This window comes from Drosophila santomea, chromosome 3L, assembly GCF_016746245.2.
Source record: "Drosophila santomea strain STO CAGO 1482 chromosome 3L, Prin_Dsan_1.1, whole genome shotgun sequence".
NCBI lineage: Eukaryota > Metazoa > Arthropoda > Insecta > Diptera > Drosophilidae > Drosophila > Drosophila santomea.
In genome coordinates, this window is record NC_053018.2 from 12496895 (window position 1) to 12513219 (window position 16325).

Sequence of the window (16325 nt, forward strand, 5' to 3'; positions counted from 1 at the left end):
AAAATTATAGGTGTTTCTTTAAAACGATTCATAAGATATTAAACCTAATACATTGTCTTAAGCTTCTAGTTGTTGGTCTACAGATGCGATAAAGATCCTGAGCTCTGCAATAATATCCATAGTGACTGATTCTATTTATTTGTAATTTCCTTCATAGTTTTTCTTTCAGTGCTCATTTTGTATCTGTGCGAGGCAGCAGCAGGCTGAAATGCACAATTGCTTCATTTTGCAAAAGGATTTTATTAAATCGGAAGCCGAGTGAAGTTGAAACCGAAGCAAAGTGTTGGTCGATAAAGGCAAGTGGCAGGCTGTTTGGCGATGGCAGGAGGCGGGATTCGAGGATTCGAGGATTCGAGGATGTGGGTGCGAGTGTCCTGGATGCTTTTCCAAGGATCCCAGGCAATCGAAGTCGATTTGCCTTCGAGCAAAAGTGCATGAGTGTGTGTTTGTGTGTGTGTTTTACGTGTGTGCGTGCGTCTGTTTGCGTAGTTATGGTAAATATTCATATTTGTAGCGTGTGCGCAATGTGTTGAAATTAGCATTTATGAATTTTGTGCCAAATGTCGAACTGAAACACTTACGTGCCACGTACATACATACGTACATACGTACGCACACATGCACACTGGTTGGCCAGCCCAACGAAAACTACATTGAAACTCATTTCGAGCCCCACTTGGATACCCCCTTTTGGTTGCTGTGTATTATGCGAGAGATTCCTGGTTATGGCTTTGCGGCTTTTTGGGCCAGCGGCTCGCATTTAGTCATTGGTCGTCCATTTGCATTTAGATTGCGCCCCACTCCAAGCGGCCAGCATCCTCCACTCCCCTCAAATACCACCAAAAGCTGGCAAACCCGCAAAAGCCCCCAAACCCAATGATGCCAAACAACTGCCACAAGTGACTTCTTCGAACTGGTTTGGTCAGGAAAAGGCCAACGAGGAGTGACATCTGCTGCTCGACAATTTGTGCAGCCCTCTGCGGTGGGAAGTTCGTTCGTGTTCATGGGCAGCGATTTACATAATTATAAACGGCAAGTGGAAAGTGGAAAGTTTGCGACGAAGAATCTGCGTTTTCCTCGGTTTCCCATCGAAATAGTTTCACCAATTACTGGTATTGCAGTCCTGGGGTTTTACTCACTTTTTTCGGTTTTCAGTCGCATGTTTTTCCAGAAAAATCTATATCCACATATTAACTTGGACTATTAATATAGAAACTGTTACTTTAAAATTGTTTTTAAAGCCATTTCCTTTCAGTTATTTATTCAGTTTGCCCAAAATTGATTTGCCATATCAAACGCCTAATGGTTTTGCATTTATCTGCCAAACATCAATCCACAATCAATATCGCAATTTAGCCTTTGTCAACACATGCGTCCTATGAAAATAGGAGAATAAGAGCAAATGCACATTTATTTACCCAATATCCATATTGTTTATTGTGCGATTTGCCACTCTTTGTGAACTGAGTATTGTGTGATGGTCTTTTATGGGAACACAGAAGTGATTTTTGATTTTATTGTTTACACAAAATGCTGACGGCAAGTATTACGAGCTGGAAACTCATAAGTACCATATAAAAAAGCAACTTTTCTCATCGATTTTTAGAGCTGATTCAATTTTAAAAGCCTTTCACTGGCTGATTTTCCCATAAAAGTCATTCTGCAATTTGAGGGATATTTTAGGGGACACCAAATCGGTGTTTGATTTTATGTTTGTAGCAATTCAACAAGAAATCATCTTTCGATTGAGAATTTCAAATTGAGTGGCGGTATTATTTTGAATAATATGTATTAATACAGAGTTAGTACTATAATTTTCAATAAATTCAGTAGTAATTAAGGAATAATACTTTCATTGTCAGGTATGTATTTTTGTTTAAAAAAATGAATGAAAAAAAGGGCCCTCTAAAGTGGAAGAGCACTTGAATAACTTTACTATCCAAAGCAGTCACAGTAATTAATTGTGTAATTCACACATTAACGAGCGGAAAAAGATCATCGAGCGGAGGAGCACGTGGTTGCGAGGCTTGAAGGTGGTGCAAGTGCTGCTCTCGACGGCGAAAGGACACGGCAGAAAGGACTGCCAGGACATCGCTTCGTCATTCTTGAGGGGAGCAGTTTTTTTCGAATGGGCATTGCACTTGTTTGGCCTTGTCCGCTTTTGATTAATGATGCGGACACTGGATCTCTTTTTTACGGCCGCAGTTAATGCGTGTATCTGCAAACGACTTACACGGATGTCCTGCAAAGGACATGGGGTGCGTGCAGATTCCTCGACGACGACGATGATGATGGTGGTGGTGGTGGTGGTAGTGGTGGTGGTGGCAGTGCCAAAACTCAACGGTGGTTGAGTCCGGACTCTTTGTTTGCCCACTTTGCCAGCGACCCCTACCACAAACCTCCCCTTCGAGGGCCGCAAGGATATCCTTGGCCGTATCGGTGTCGCGATTGGGGTTTAATCTGGTTAGCGGCCCTGACGACGATGACGACATCCGGGGAGGGGGCACAAAAACCGGATACCCAGATACCCGAATACCCGGATACCCGGCGAGACGGTGACGTTTAAGCACAATTGCTGTGGCTAATGTGACACATATTGTGACAAATTGCACGAACTTGTACGGAACTTGGCGGCATATCAGGGACTGTGTTCCTTCCACGCCGGGGTTGGATTCATCCGGAGTTGTGTAAACACGTGTTGCAGTTCCTCGTAAATCAATTAGCCACCGATGGTCCAAGTGTTTTCCATTCAAATTCTTAAATTTTCAATCGGTTTAAACTCGCAGGGATAACAATTATACAAAAGCTGGCAATTCAGTGTTTGATTTCTGTGAGGTGTTCATCTGTGTTGGCTCTATAAATTAAAATTTAAGCAGCAAATCAATTTAGAATTATCAAGTATCGATATTCTAGTAATGTAATGAATGGAATTTTGTCTTCTGCAGTTTCCAAGTATCATATAAAATTTGATGTTACAGAATATGATGTTGAATCTTAAGAGTAAATCCCCCATTTTACTTTGGGTTCTGCACATTCCGATGCAGTTCCTCCGCTCAGCCAACTCAGCCAGGATGCTAGTTAGAAGTGAGGTCCTTGGGCGGCATTTGCAACGCATTCATGTCGTCGCTGTCAAACGGCACGTCATCGTGGGGAGGATACGCTTCCGGATCCCTTCGCATCCGTAGCCTTTGAACTACGCATGACGAATCGGCATTTTACGCCCATTCCCAGGCGTGCAGTCCCAATGACCGGATTCACTGGGGTTGCGACTGCTGTGGCAAATGCTTTGTGCCTGTCAACCGAGCGGAACTAATTTCGAGGCTGCACCTGCAGAGCCACCCATGTGGGATGCACCACCATCCTGGACGGTGGGGTGATTGCGCAAGTGGTGCAGCTAGCAAGGGGGAGGAAAGGGCGTAAATCTGCTTTGCAGGAGCGGGGTGTTTAAGTTCGATTGCTAGCACATTAACATTCTTTTATTTTACAAGGTCTAATTTTGATTTGGGCTTAAAATTCGATGGCCTCCGCACCGGCCGGACTAGTCCTAGTGATCCATGGAGTCCTTGACGCCGCATTCGCCGTAGGACTGCAGCTCCTCCGGCCGGAAGTAGGAGCTCTGCATGCTATATAGTCGGTCGATCGGATTGATCATGGGCGTCTGGGCAAAGGGACCCATTAGCTGCTGAAAGGTGGCGTAGCTCAGACCCAGAATGGTGTTCAGTATGGGCTCGCTGTTCTTGTTGCAGTTCTCTGTAAATTGCTATGTATATTCCTTGATACGAAAGGAACACCAAAGGGCACAACCCACCTTTATTGGTCTCCATGCAGTTGAAGGGCACTTGCTCCTGTTCGTCCTTGATGGTGCATCGCATCCGGGTCAGTCCTTCGGAGGTCGTCGAGTACGGCGACTCCAGCTGCGACTCACTGTCGCTGTGCGCCTCGTCCTTGATCTTGGTGGCCAGACTGCTGTCCAGCGATTCCTGCGAGTCCTGCGAGTCACTGGCTCCCTTGCTGGGCGGCTCCTGCTTGGCCTTCTTCTGTATCTTCTTGACCTTGGCTCGTTGGTTCTGAAACCAAACCTAAGAATAAGAGGTACGTGTTAATATCATAATGACTAATATCCTTTTAAACTCACCTGCACAATTCTCAGGCTTAATCCGGTGTCCTTGGCCAGATTCTCTCTCACTTTTCGACAGGGTTTCGGTGAGACTTCGAAGGAGGCTTTAAAGGCTCGTCTCTGCTGCGTGTTCAGAATGGTTCTTGGTCGCTTGGGTCCTCTTCGTCCATCCAATTTGGGCGGGAAAAGCTCATCGCCATAGAAATCTACGCATTCATATGATTATCATTGTGCAGCCAATGCAAATGAGGACATTACTCACCGTATCCCTGTAGCATCTCCACCTCCTTCTCGTAGTCGAAGCGGCAGAAGAGCTGTCCCTGCTTGACCACATACTGCTCCCCTTTCTTCAGCAGAGCTCCACACACCACGCAGGCGAAGCACTTCAGATGGAAGACGTTCTCATGGCATCGCATCACCAGCTCATCGGCGGCGATTTTAAGGCCACAGCCAAGGCAATGATTGCGGATGTAGAGTCTGCGGCGAATGAGAAGTGAATTAGAGTGCTATTTTGATTAATCTATTATACAAAACATCAGGATAAAGTATTATATTGCAAGTGCAACAACAAGGGCAACAAGGAAAAAGAATCTATACAAGTTTTTATGCTGTTCTTGTGGAAACGTTTTCACCCTTGTCAAGTAAATGCAAAGTTGACTGTTTTAAGTGCCCCCCATGACAGGGTTCAGAGTAACCAGGAGGACTCACCTCTCGTAGTCGACGCGGCAGTAGAGCTTGCCCTCCCTCGCGTAGCAGGAGTGGACCAGGTGCAGCGAGCAGGCGGTGCACTTGAGGCAGCCCTCGTGGAAGGAGTTCTCCACCACGCGCATGATGTAGCGATCGCAAATGGGCTGGCAGCAGTGGGCGCACTGACTCAGCTGCGGCGGAGCCATCGCCATGCCCAGCTCCATGCCCATGCCCATGGCCATGCCGGAATTGGAGTTCGAGTTGGCGGCCATTCCGAGAGGCGCTTGCGGTGTGTTGGATGCCGATGGAGGTGCTGCCGGCGTGGCAAAGCCGTCCATTCCATTGAGGCTGCACTCGCCCAAAGTGATGCGGTTGCAGTGGGCATGGTTGGGTGGTCCTGGCCCATGTCCTGTTCCTGTTCCTGTTCCTGTGCCTGTTCCTGTGCCCGAACCCATGCCCATCGCTTGCTTGTTTATGGGCATGTTGCTGCTGTTGGTGCTGCTGTTGCTGTTGTTGCTGCTGCTGCTGCTGATGTTGTGGTTGCTGCAACTTCCGTTGACATTTCTGCTGACTGACGCCATTTTGTCATTGTGGGCTACTCCGGCTTTGGCACCCGTACTCCTTCCGGTTGCCACTGCCACCGCCACCGATGTTGCTGCTGTCGTTGGTGTTGTTAACATGCGTTCATTTCCGTTCAACAGCAGTTGATTGAGGCCCCCAGTTTGCGGCAGTTGGCCGGCTCCCAGTTGCTGCTGTTGACACTTTATGTCCATCGGAACTATTTTGGTTTTGCGGTCGTGTCGTTTGTCGTTGTTGGTCCAGCACACAACGCCGCCCAAAGGCACATGCAAATGAGAAACATTTCAGTTATTTTTATTTTCAATGTGGCCGAACGCCACCTCAATTTACAACTATAGAGTATGGCATGGCCATGGGCATTGGAAATAAAAAGGGTTCTCGTTTTTGCGGGCAGGACCATTGTCCATCTGCCTCGCACTGTGACCATAACCGTTTCGAGTTGTAGTAAATTTGTGGTTTTGCAATTATTGAAATGACTTTTGCGCCAACGAAAGGAGAGTGGGTGAATGGGTGAGTGTGTGTGCGACTGCACTCGAAATTCCTCGAAATGCCAAGCGAAATGTGGCATGTAAAAAATACGACCAACGTGGCGTATGCGTAACCGATGCGTATGTGCGATTGTTTGGTGTTTGGTGGCAAAAAATTACTGTGCATTTGCGGTGGCTTTTTGTGCCTTGTTGTCTCAATTTATGGCAAATTGCTGAAATTTCAACGTAATTTGTTTCCAGCTTCCAGCTTTTGTCCTCCTGTCTGTGTGCATGACGTTCATTTTGTTTCGTTTTTCCCTGGCTTTTCACTCGTGTGCTTTTCATATGCGTGTGTGTTTGTCATACCGCATTTGAGTGATTTAAATGTGTGAGTAATTTCATTAAATGTTTGCAAAAATAATATCTGGTATGCCAATTTATGCCAGAAATATGCCCAGAATGTTAAAGTATTCCAGCCATCGTTTACACTAACAATTTTGCTACACCTCCTGCAGAGATTGACGTGAATTGCTTTACTCTGCCTGCACTTATTTTGTTCAGCCAAATGGCAAATGGCAATAAATGCGAAAGTAGTCGATTGCAGTTCTGAGTGCATTTAATTGGACTGCGTTTAATTGCCATTTGAATGTAGAAAAAACTATGCAAAAAATAAATGCGAAATTGGGATTGCTACAGTGTTTTGTCAACCAATTAAACGATTTATAAAGTAGTCTGTCAATATTTTTGTGACTTCAAATTGTATTGTACAATTAAGCAATTATAAATTATACAATTATAAAAAAATATCCACAATATCAAAGTTTGCTGTTTTGAGAAATAATATAACATTGCTCTATTGAAAAAAATATCTATAACTTGAACTATGAACTTGGTATCAGGATTTCTTTGTAACTTTTGGTATTCACATTTGTAAGATTATTTTTTGAGTGAGCACCTTTGTTTATATTTGCTGACTAATTAAATAGGTTCGTTGGCTGTTTTGGCGCAATAAACTCTTCCATTTTCTACCAACTCATGGCAACTAAAGACTCCAGCAGTGTTTTACCCGTTTCCAAGGTCCTGATCTCCCCACCCCGATGACCATTAACTTGTGACACTCGGAACTGCGGGGAGCTATATCCTAAGATGTGCAGCGGAATAATCCGCTCGACAACCGCACCTGTTACACTTTTAGTGCTTTGTCATGGCCATTTGACATTCGAAAATATATGCCAACATGTTTGCCGGACATGTCAGAGAGCAGAGCTCGAGGATTTGGAACGACAAGTGTAAAGCCGACATTGATAGTCCTTCGTCCTGCCACTTGCCCGCGCTCTAATTAGATTCTAATGTGCAGTGGAAATCGAGGGGCGGGCTGGCACTGCCACCCCTTGCAGTGCTCATAACTATGTAGATTATAAACGTATTTCAATGAATCCAGGGGCTAACCGAGGGCATTTAGCTGGCGGATTTCCACCCTTACGGAAAATATGCTCGGGCTTAGCAAATAGGCGGAGGTTGAGGCTGGCGGGGATCAGGATTTCGGTTTAGGCTTCGGCGGCTGCCGGCTGGCTGCTGGCGGCATATGTTGGCAGTCGACAGTCGATGGGTAAATGGGTGAGTGGGTGAGTGGGTGAGCGGAAACCCTTGGAAATCCTTGCGAGGAAGCCAGGATGCCAGGATGCTGTGTGCTGCCTCCGAATCCGCTGTCAGTTGCCAGCAGTTCGCTCGGCAGCAACTGACAGCGCTTTATTTAATCGGATTTGCGTAGACAATAGAGTTATGGTGCCATTGCCGTTTTGTTGTGCCAGCAATCGCAGCGCAAATGCTTTGTTTTGGCCTAATCTCTGACAGAAGTCAAAATTTGCTTTGCTCTGGAAAATATGTTGTCATTTTCATTGGCTTTCAGCCAGTCGAATTGAAGTGGGCCTTTGTGCACTCGTTCATATGCATTCTTGCCACTTTTGGTGCCAAATATCTTTCTTTCAAGGCAACACTGTTTACTTGCAATGTTTAAACTTGGGATTTGTGTTGTGTAAGGTGAAATTGAACAGAGAAATTTAAAAGACAATTCTTTACTGATATCGTATAAGTATTACTCAGCTTGTGAAGGAACTAATTTCGCAAAAATAAATGTGGAAAACTTACTTATACTGCTTTAAATTCATTTCAGTTATATTAGCGCCTATTAAACTGAATACTTTATATAGAATGAAAATAAAGAATAGCAATCTTCTAAATCCAAATCACTGTATCATATGAATAAAATCCGCTTTTAACGTTTTGAAAATGTGCAACGGTAGGTAAACCATTTTTATAATAAAAACTTGACAACACTTTAAACTATGTTAAGAACGACAATAATTTGTTGAGTAAGAGTGATTGAAATAACTTTACTCTTCTACTTCAAAATACTTATTTTCCTTCATATATTGAATATTATTTAATAAACCACAAACTGATAAAAGAAATGCCGACGGGATTGGGAACATTGGACGTGAAAAGCCGTCGGTTTTTGGAATCGACTCCTACTTTTTATTCCTTGGGTTTGGCCATACTTACACATTCCGATCTGCATGGGATGATGTTCGTCGATCATATTGGAATCGTTCAGTGCGGAATGGAAAAACTATACAATCACGTTCACAGACATTTATGTAATTTTCTCAGGGCTTTTCACGCGATTTTCCTGCGTATCCTGGCACATTTTGCGAGCACGGCTTTCAGGATGTTCAAGGACCCATTTCGGGACTCGAAATGCAGTTGGCAACTGTTGTTTTGGGGCGGCCAGTATCGGACTTCTGACCTGGCCCTGTTACGAAACGCGATGCTTGAATGATTACGGACCTCTGATGTTAATGAAATTTGTTAAAAATCATTTGCTCTTCTTTCGCCAAATGCACAAGCATCTGCTGCCGAGATAGGAAATTCTCTCCATTCCGAAGGAGAAATCTATGTATGTGTGTGCGCCATTTTACGGCACATCCTGCGCTCCCATATCCTTTTTGGCTCCATCCCCGTTGCGAAACCATTGAGAGCCAGCCATTTGCCTTTCCCCAGCTTCCGTGAGATTCGCCAGCTTTTGGCGCATGCGTCGATCGGAACCCCCATATCATACCATACCATCATACTATACCATCTCATCCGTTTTCGAATCCGGGTGGCGCTTCTGAGTTGTTTTGGCTTTTTGTGTTTTGCTGTTGTTTGATTTTTCATTTTGCACTTTTGACTTTTGTCTTTGTCTTTGCTAGTGGGCACTTTTATTTGTTTTGTTGTACGTACGTATTTTGTATTGACAAAAGGATGTTTGGCCCGGCGATTTCTTGCTGGCTGGTTTTGTCGCCTCAGCAACAACATCCCCCGAAAAACAAAAAAACCAAAAAAAAAAACAGGACTCTCCCTCAATGGCTGGAATTTTGTTGCCCACTTTTCTTATTTTTATTTTCACCGTGTGTGTGTGTGTGAGCTGGCTAGGATTTTATTCCCTTTTTCCGCAGTGGCTTGTACATTTTAAATTTATTGATTTTCGAACGCCATAAAAAGGACTAAGCTTAAAGACCAGTCCCATCGCTTTAATTAAGCTTTTGGACCCAAAGTCCGGGAGAATTTCGGGCCAGAGCTAGTTAGCTGTTAGCTGTTAATGAGGGGCCAGTGGCCCTTTAAACTTGGCCGAAATGAATTTTCTGGTCTATTAAGCCAGGGCGCTGAAAACTTTAATGTCTAAGCACTTTGCCGGCTGACTGCATGTCTAGCTTCCCAGTTCAGCAGAGTTCCCAGTTCCCAGTACCCAGTACCCAGTTTCCAGTTGGCGAGATGAGGACTTGTCTGGCCGAAACTCCTGGCTCTTGGCCTCTTTTCCGACGAATTTCCCAGAAAAGTTTCGTAAACGCGAACGTGTTACTCACAATTAGTGTGCGGGCGGGCGGACCATTTAACTGCCAGCCAGCCACCTTTCGCCTTTTCCGCCCACTTTTCCAACTCCGACGATGATAATAATTATGTGCGTTAATCTTTGCGATTCATAATCAGTACACGAAGCACGGGGATGTGCGGGGAATTTAAAGGACAATGGAGCTACATTAAATGCTTGATCCTGCGGATTTTGAGTTGGGTACTTCTTTTATTGTTTCTCTTTTATATAAAGGTATATGTTGTTTTTTCTAAAATAAATGTTTTCGTTTGTATAACTTAATGACATTAAATTTGGTTAGCGCAAACTATTTGTTACTTAAATACATAAGCTTAGACTAGATTTTGACATATATACTTGTAAAAATTGTAAACTCATTTTAATTTTATCAAATCAAAATCTATGTTCTCTATTTTGTAATAAAAATGTTATATTTTTTATAATTTACACTGACATTCAAAATAATTTTCCCTTTTTGTGGCAATTAAATTCTGTTTGCTGGAATATGCATATTTTAATTATTGATATGTATCTAGTTGCCAATTAAAACGATAACTATTTGTATTAGGAAAAGTCTTGTCAATGGTAATAATATAATATTCTATGGAACTTTTGCAATATACACTTGTATGCAACTAATGATGAGGACTAAATTATAGTATTTGAAATATGCTGTGATTTGGAAATTTTGAAGTAAATTTCCCTCCCTCCTTGAGTTTCATCTCACGATGGCTTTCCAACTTTTGGCACTTTGTCTACGCGGAGCCTAGACATGGAAATTCAAGGGCGGCCTTTCTAGAGGAGCCACTACCTCCAAACCTTTAACCATTCCGAAATCCCGATGTCATCGCCTGTCAGGAGCCTTGAGATCGCATGCCACTCGACACTTGCAGTTGGCCCCACTGCTAATGACAAGGATTAATTTGGGTCACTGTGTTTCCGACGGCATTCCGATATGGGGGCCAGTTGCGAGGGATCCGTATGAATTGGCTGAACAATGGGGGTCAGGGGGCACAAACTACACACATATATATGGATATTATGCGCGTGCCTTTTGCATTAGTGTGTGTGTGTGTGCAGCCAAAGTGCATGTGTGTGTGTGTGGGTGTTGGTTGGCGGGGGGAATTTGGCGGCGTGCAGCGGAAACTGAAATTGTTCGGGGTTAATTAAACACGACATGTGCGGCATTGCGGGCATTTGTCGGCGAGGTGGGGCGATCCCGACCCGCAAGTGTGAACTGCGAAATGGGGGTCAGGCGCTAATCAATGCGCCATAATAGACAAATGACCCGACGCCCCCGCTTTGAGTTCATTATGTTCGAATTGCCACCGTGCCGATGCGTTTATGAAGTCCCAACTGCAGTGGCACTCGCTATTTTAGTCATCAGCTCGCAGCTCGTAAATCTCGCAGCTGAGGGCCAATCTGGGGAGCAGTTCCATAATTAGCACACCCAAATTATAATAGTACAATCTTCTCATAACTATAATAATCCAATAATATTAGTCTGTATTAAAAATAAAGGCATGCATTTTATAACCTAAATTGCAATAAGTTGCTTTTAGTTTTAATCAACAAATGGGGACATCTAAATTAATAACCATATTAAAACTAGCCTAAACCAAACATTTACTTAGTACTTAGCAAACACCAATTTGAAGATATTAAACTGCACTAAAGCAGAAATCATATTTATAAATAAATAGATTTAATGCAGAATGGAAATGCAGATTTAATTTATTTAACCAAAAGCTTACACGCAATTGGCGTGAACAAATTGTGCATATTTTCCGGTAAACTGTGCGCCACTAATGGCGTGATAAATTTCAGCGCGCCGACTTTTCCGCTTTTCCCGGCTGCATTTGTATGCAGGAAGAGCCTGGCCATAAATGTCCTCACATGTCCTGGGGAAGGCACCACCCGCAGTTCAGGCAGGATCTGACCTGTTGAGCCAATCGGAGCGACAGGACCAAAATAAATAAGTAAATGCACAAATATGTATTTATTTATATGGCCCAAGGAGGCGGCTCGGCAAACGCAGAATGAATAAAATATTTGGCATTACAAATTGTTGCGATTTTTTGTTGGCCGTTTGGGCCAAAAGGGATGTGGATGCGGATTGTGGATGCCGTATGCTGTACGCTCAGTGGGTGGTGGTTGTGGGTGGATGTGGGTGGCCGTGCGGCCTTGTGGCAACAAAGTAACGCTGAATTATGCGTTGACCGGAACGCAGAAAGGAGGAGCCAGGACCAAGGACTCTGCGCCGCTGGCGACACTGTTGCCATTGCTGTGTGGCTGGCGACAGGCCTAAAAAATAAATAACACAATTTACCTCGGGCACAATAAAAGTTCATGGCTGGCAGTGAAGGAAATGGGGAAAGTTGCTGGGGTTACTGTCGTCAGCACACTGCGCCAAAATCAGTCTATGGTACTCTACTTTACCTATTTTATATAGTAAAGAGATTAATGAATATACAAAAACAAACAGCAAAATTATTACAAATTAGGATTTGTAATTAATAATAATAAAGAGTGATGAGAATGCGATATTAATGATACAAAACGCGCATTTGACTTTATTTTAGCCATTAAGAACTGAATAAAAAACATTGTATATGCCATACGCTATTCAATATAATATTCTAAATAACTTTTAAATAAGACTGCTGCTGGTTTTTTCTCCGTGCACCAGAATTACCAAATGGCAAATAGCATTGCCAACCTAGCCAGACAAAGTCAATATTTGATGGCCATTTTCGGCTGCGTTTCCAATAACCATTACGAATGGCAGTTAGCCCAACAGATTGGGGATTGGCAAGCATTTCGCTTGCAGCGCCGCACAGCGGGTTAAAACAAATAGTTTGCGGCACTACAAATACAACACTTCCTTTTGAGGCGCTGGAGACCTCATCTCATCATATCAGACCTCATATCAGACCTCATATCGGCAACATGGACTGACTCGCAACCAAGTCGCAATGATGTCCCGCTGGCTCGCAGCGGGCGGCTTATACGGATCTTGGATGGCATCCATTTCACAATACTTTAAAGCCTGTCGCCCCATTCTTATATTGCCACAATTGCCACGCTTGCCACACGGACACCCCCAGTGCTGCCCACTCCGACTAAGCCTCATCTTTGTGTGCCAGCTCCCAGCTCCCAGCTCCTAGTTCTGCAGCCCAGGAAGTCCGCACCCACCAACACAGCTCGCTGAAATTCCAAATCCGCTCTTAAAGGATTTGTGCATCATCGTTTTGCGCTCTGCGTCGTGCTCATCATCGTCAGGATGGCATCACCATCGCCATCACCATCACCATCACCATCACCATCCGCATCAGCTCCTTGGCCATCCCATGCCGGAATGAGGATCTGAATCAGAATCTGAATCAGAATGAGGCGTCAGCATTGTGCTTGCTCCTTTTATGTGGTTCACTCTTTTCATATTACACGGCATTTGGCCACGACTATGGCTATGAGTATGACGGACATTCAAATCTTTTTTGAGCTCAAAACTGTTTGCTGATTGCGCCGTTTTGCATTGTGCTTCATCAGAAGAAGTGATTCTGGGGGATATGGACACTTAAAGGCGATTTATGACCTGGCTGTGGATTGTGCTAAATCTGCATTCAGATGGGTGGGGTTTTGGGTTTTTATATTTCTTGAACTTTAGAAAACTTAAGAGCAAAGAATTACAACGAACTTCTTGAGAAACCAGGGTTTAAATAGAAATATTTGGATGACAAGTTGTCTTAATACAATTACTTTAGCCATGGTAAAGTATTAATAACAAATACATATTTAAAAAAAAAAAAATAAGGTCTGTGAACTTTAAATAAAATAAATAAACATAACATCGAATTTGTTAACTGTTTTGCTTTATATTAGTTAAAGCTGGTATCTTTTTCTTATATTCCGTGCATATATCTTAAGAGATTTTACCTAGAAAATACCTATAGCTCTTCTTGAATTCCGCACAAGGCAATCTTAAGTTGCAGCCAACAAATAAGAGCACCAGTTCAACTCAGGACTCACTTGATGCGAGAGGAAACTTTAAAGGGCGAATCGCACTGCTAGCTACTGTTTGCAGATGGATCAAGGATATTTACCAGAGGCACGGGCTAGATATTCCTGAGAAATGTAAACAGCGCCAAATGCAAACAGTTCCAATCAAATAGCACACACTCTCACACACTAAACACACCACACACACACACAGGCACAGAAGCAAGTTGGCAAAAGCAGTGCACATCCACATTTAGCTGGCAACATGCGAGCGAACATTTCTGCAAACAAGCTGGCAAAACGGCAAAATGGCAAAATGGCAGAATGGCAGGGCGCAAAATGAGCAAACGACTAACCTAAGGACAACAAAATAAACATTTTGAACTCGACTGAAGGCCCCAAGGACACTTGGAGCAAAAAAGCAAACCCACACCGGACAGCCTCATGATGGGGCGGCGAGTGTATGTATAGCCCGCTTTTGGGGGCCAAAACGAATCCCCCAAAGGCTAAGCGCAAATATTACAAGCATTATATGAATGCTTATGCAAGTGTGCCTCTGTGTGTGTGTCAGTGTGTGTGTCCATGTATTTAGACGCCAGCAACATGCTGAGCCAACTGGAAAGGCAAAAGGAATGGGCGGCAGAGAAACATTCCCCCACCTCGGGCCACAGAGCAAATCCGGGCAGGCACAAAATCCGAGTCAGCACTTTCGGAGCAGCACAGTGCACCGCCACAGACCGACCTCGGCCATAGATCCTGCTCCATCCATTGCCGCTCCGCTCCTCCATTCCTCCGCTCCACTCCGCCCATTCGCATCTCCATCTTCGAGGCTCAGCAAGTCATCAGCACACATTAAGCTGGCAAGATTATGTGGCCCACGGCGGTGGCAGCCGCACCCATTGCGTACACTCGCAAAAATAGTAACTAATATTACTATAAAAATATTTCAGAATGAGAGTTACTTTATTTTATGAGAGATTATAAGAATAGTGATAAATTAATAAAATGTTAAGTAGTGCGATAAAGATTACTTCTATATATACATATATTCTATATATAATACTTAAACATATTCAAAAATATATTCAATACAAGATTATAAGGAACCGGGTTTATTAGACATGGTTTTTCGTTACATTGCGTTTTTCTTATATTTTTATTAAGTAGTGTTTTCTTAAAATCTAGCATGTTAAATATAAAAATTTAAGAAATTTTTATTAAGTAGTGTTTTCTAATAATCTTGCATGTTAAATATAAAAATGTAAGAAATTCTATAAAAAATATACTTTCGCTTCAGAGATTGTCTTGTTTAGTAATTATTGTGAGCTCTAATTAAAATGGTAATTAAACAGTGATTTTTCTCAGTGTGCGCAGCCAGCGGCAGTGCCAGCAGGCAGCGGAAGTGATGTGATGTGATGCATGGGGTGCGGTCCGCCGGGAGCTTGGAACCGGAGTTACGGTTTGGTTGGGCTGGGTTGACTGGGTTTCGGTTGGGGGTTTCACAGTCCTGGCATCGCGGTGCAGAGTTCGGAGCTCGGAGTTCGGGGATACGTCTGCTGGGCGAGCGCCATGAGGTTGCTGGGATGTTGGGATGTTGGGATGCCGGGATGCCGGGCTGTCGCTGCGGTATTAGACGACAATAGCTCGCCTTTTTGCGCTCGCAGCCCGTGACGTTTGACGCCATGTTTGATGGATGAAAAAGCCATTGATGTTACCAGCTGGGGCGCAAAGGTTGCCACCGAGTGTGTGTGTGTGTGTGTGTGTGTGCCAGTGGGTGGAGATGGGTGAGTAGGTGGATGGATGAGAGGATGGGTGTACAACTGGTTAGACGCTCCAACGGTTCGCTGGGCGTCTGTATGCAAAGATGGCGCATGAAGTAACCGCCTCCTGTGGCGTAACTAAATCCTTTGGATTTGGCCAAGCCGGCAACAGTTTCGAGCTGCCGAGCTGCGTGTGTTTAATGCGCATTTTATGAGTGAGCACAGCTTCGCTTGGAGCTTGGAAAATGGGAAATGAGCAGGAGCAGGAGCTGGAGTTGGGAAATGCCCGAGAAAAATGTTGAGGGGTGTGACTGCGGACAGGGCTTTAAAGTGCAAATGGGCGTGTTAAAGTTCGTGGTGTTTGCACCTGGGGGTCGTTTCTCTATTGCTAACTGCATGCTGTTGCCAAAACGGTTGACATTTGGCCAAATGCCCCCGCAGCTTCAGGATTCAGCAGCCAGGATTCAGCTGCCAGGGGGGAAGCAGCAAGGATCCGAGGATACCCACCTGGCATTAGCATAATTTTGCATAGCTAGCTGGCACTTTTGGCTTTGTGGCGCATATTTCACACAAGTGCTGCATATTTTTGGGGACCACTTAAAACGCAAAATGAAGTCGCTGCTTTGGGTTCTCTAAGACCCCACTTCATGCAAATCCGACGTGAGAAATGCGTGTATTAATAAATGTGCAGAAAGTCGTCCATTTCGTCAAGCAATCACAAACAGAAAATTCATTAGTGCAGCTAGAACAGTAATAGAAAGTCCGGTTTCCATAAAAAATGTATCAAGTAAATTCCAAAAATATTT

General features: G+C 44.0%; 1 protein-coding gene across 1 annotated transcript; it reads right to left on the minus strand.

Annotated features, from left to right (window-relative positions):
- Positions 1-3471: 3471 nt before the first annotated feature.
- On the minus strand, positions 3472-8676 carry LOC120448597 (LIM homeobox transcription factor 1-beta). The gene is made up of 6 exons (XM_039630697.1): positions 8413-8676; positions 4826-5582; positions 4380-4594; positions 4136-4323; positions 3809-4079; positions 3472-3750 (listed from the first exon to the last, which is right to left on the minus strand). Exons 1-6 carry the CDS (start codon positions 8447-8449, stop codon positions 3545-3547), a joined length of 1674 nt encoding a protein of 557 aa, XP_039486631.1. The 5' UTR covers positions 8450-8676; the 3' UTR covers positions 3472-3544.
- Positions 8677-16325: the final 7649 nt, after the last annotated feature.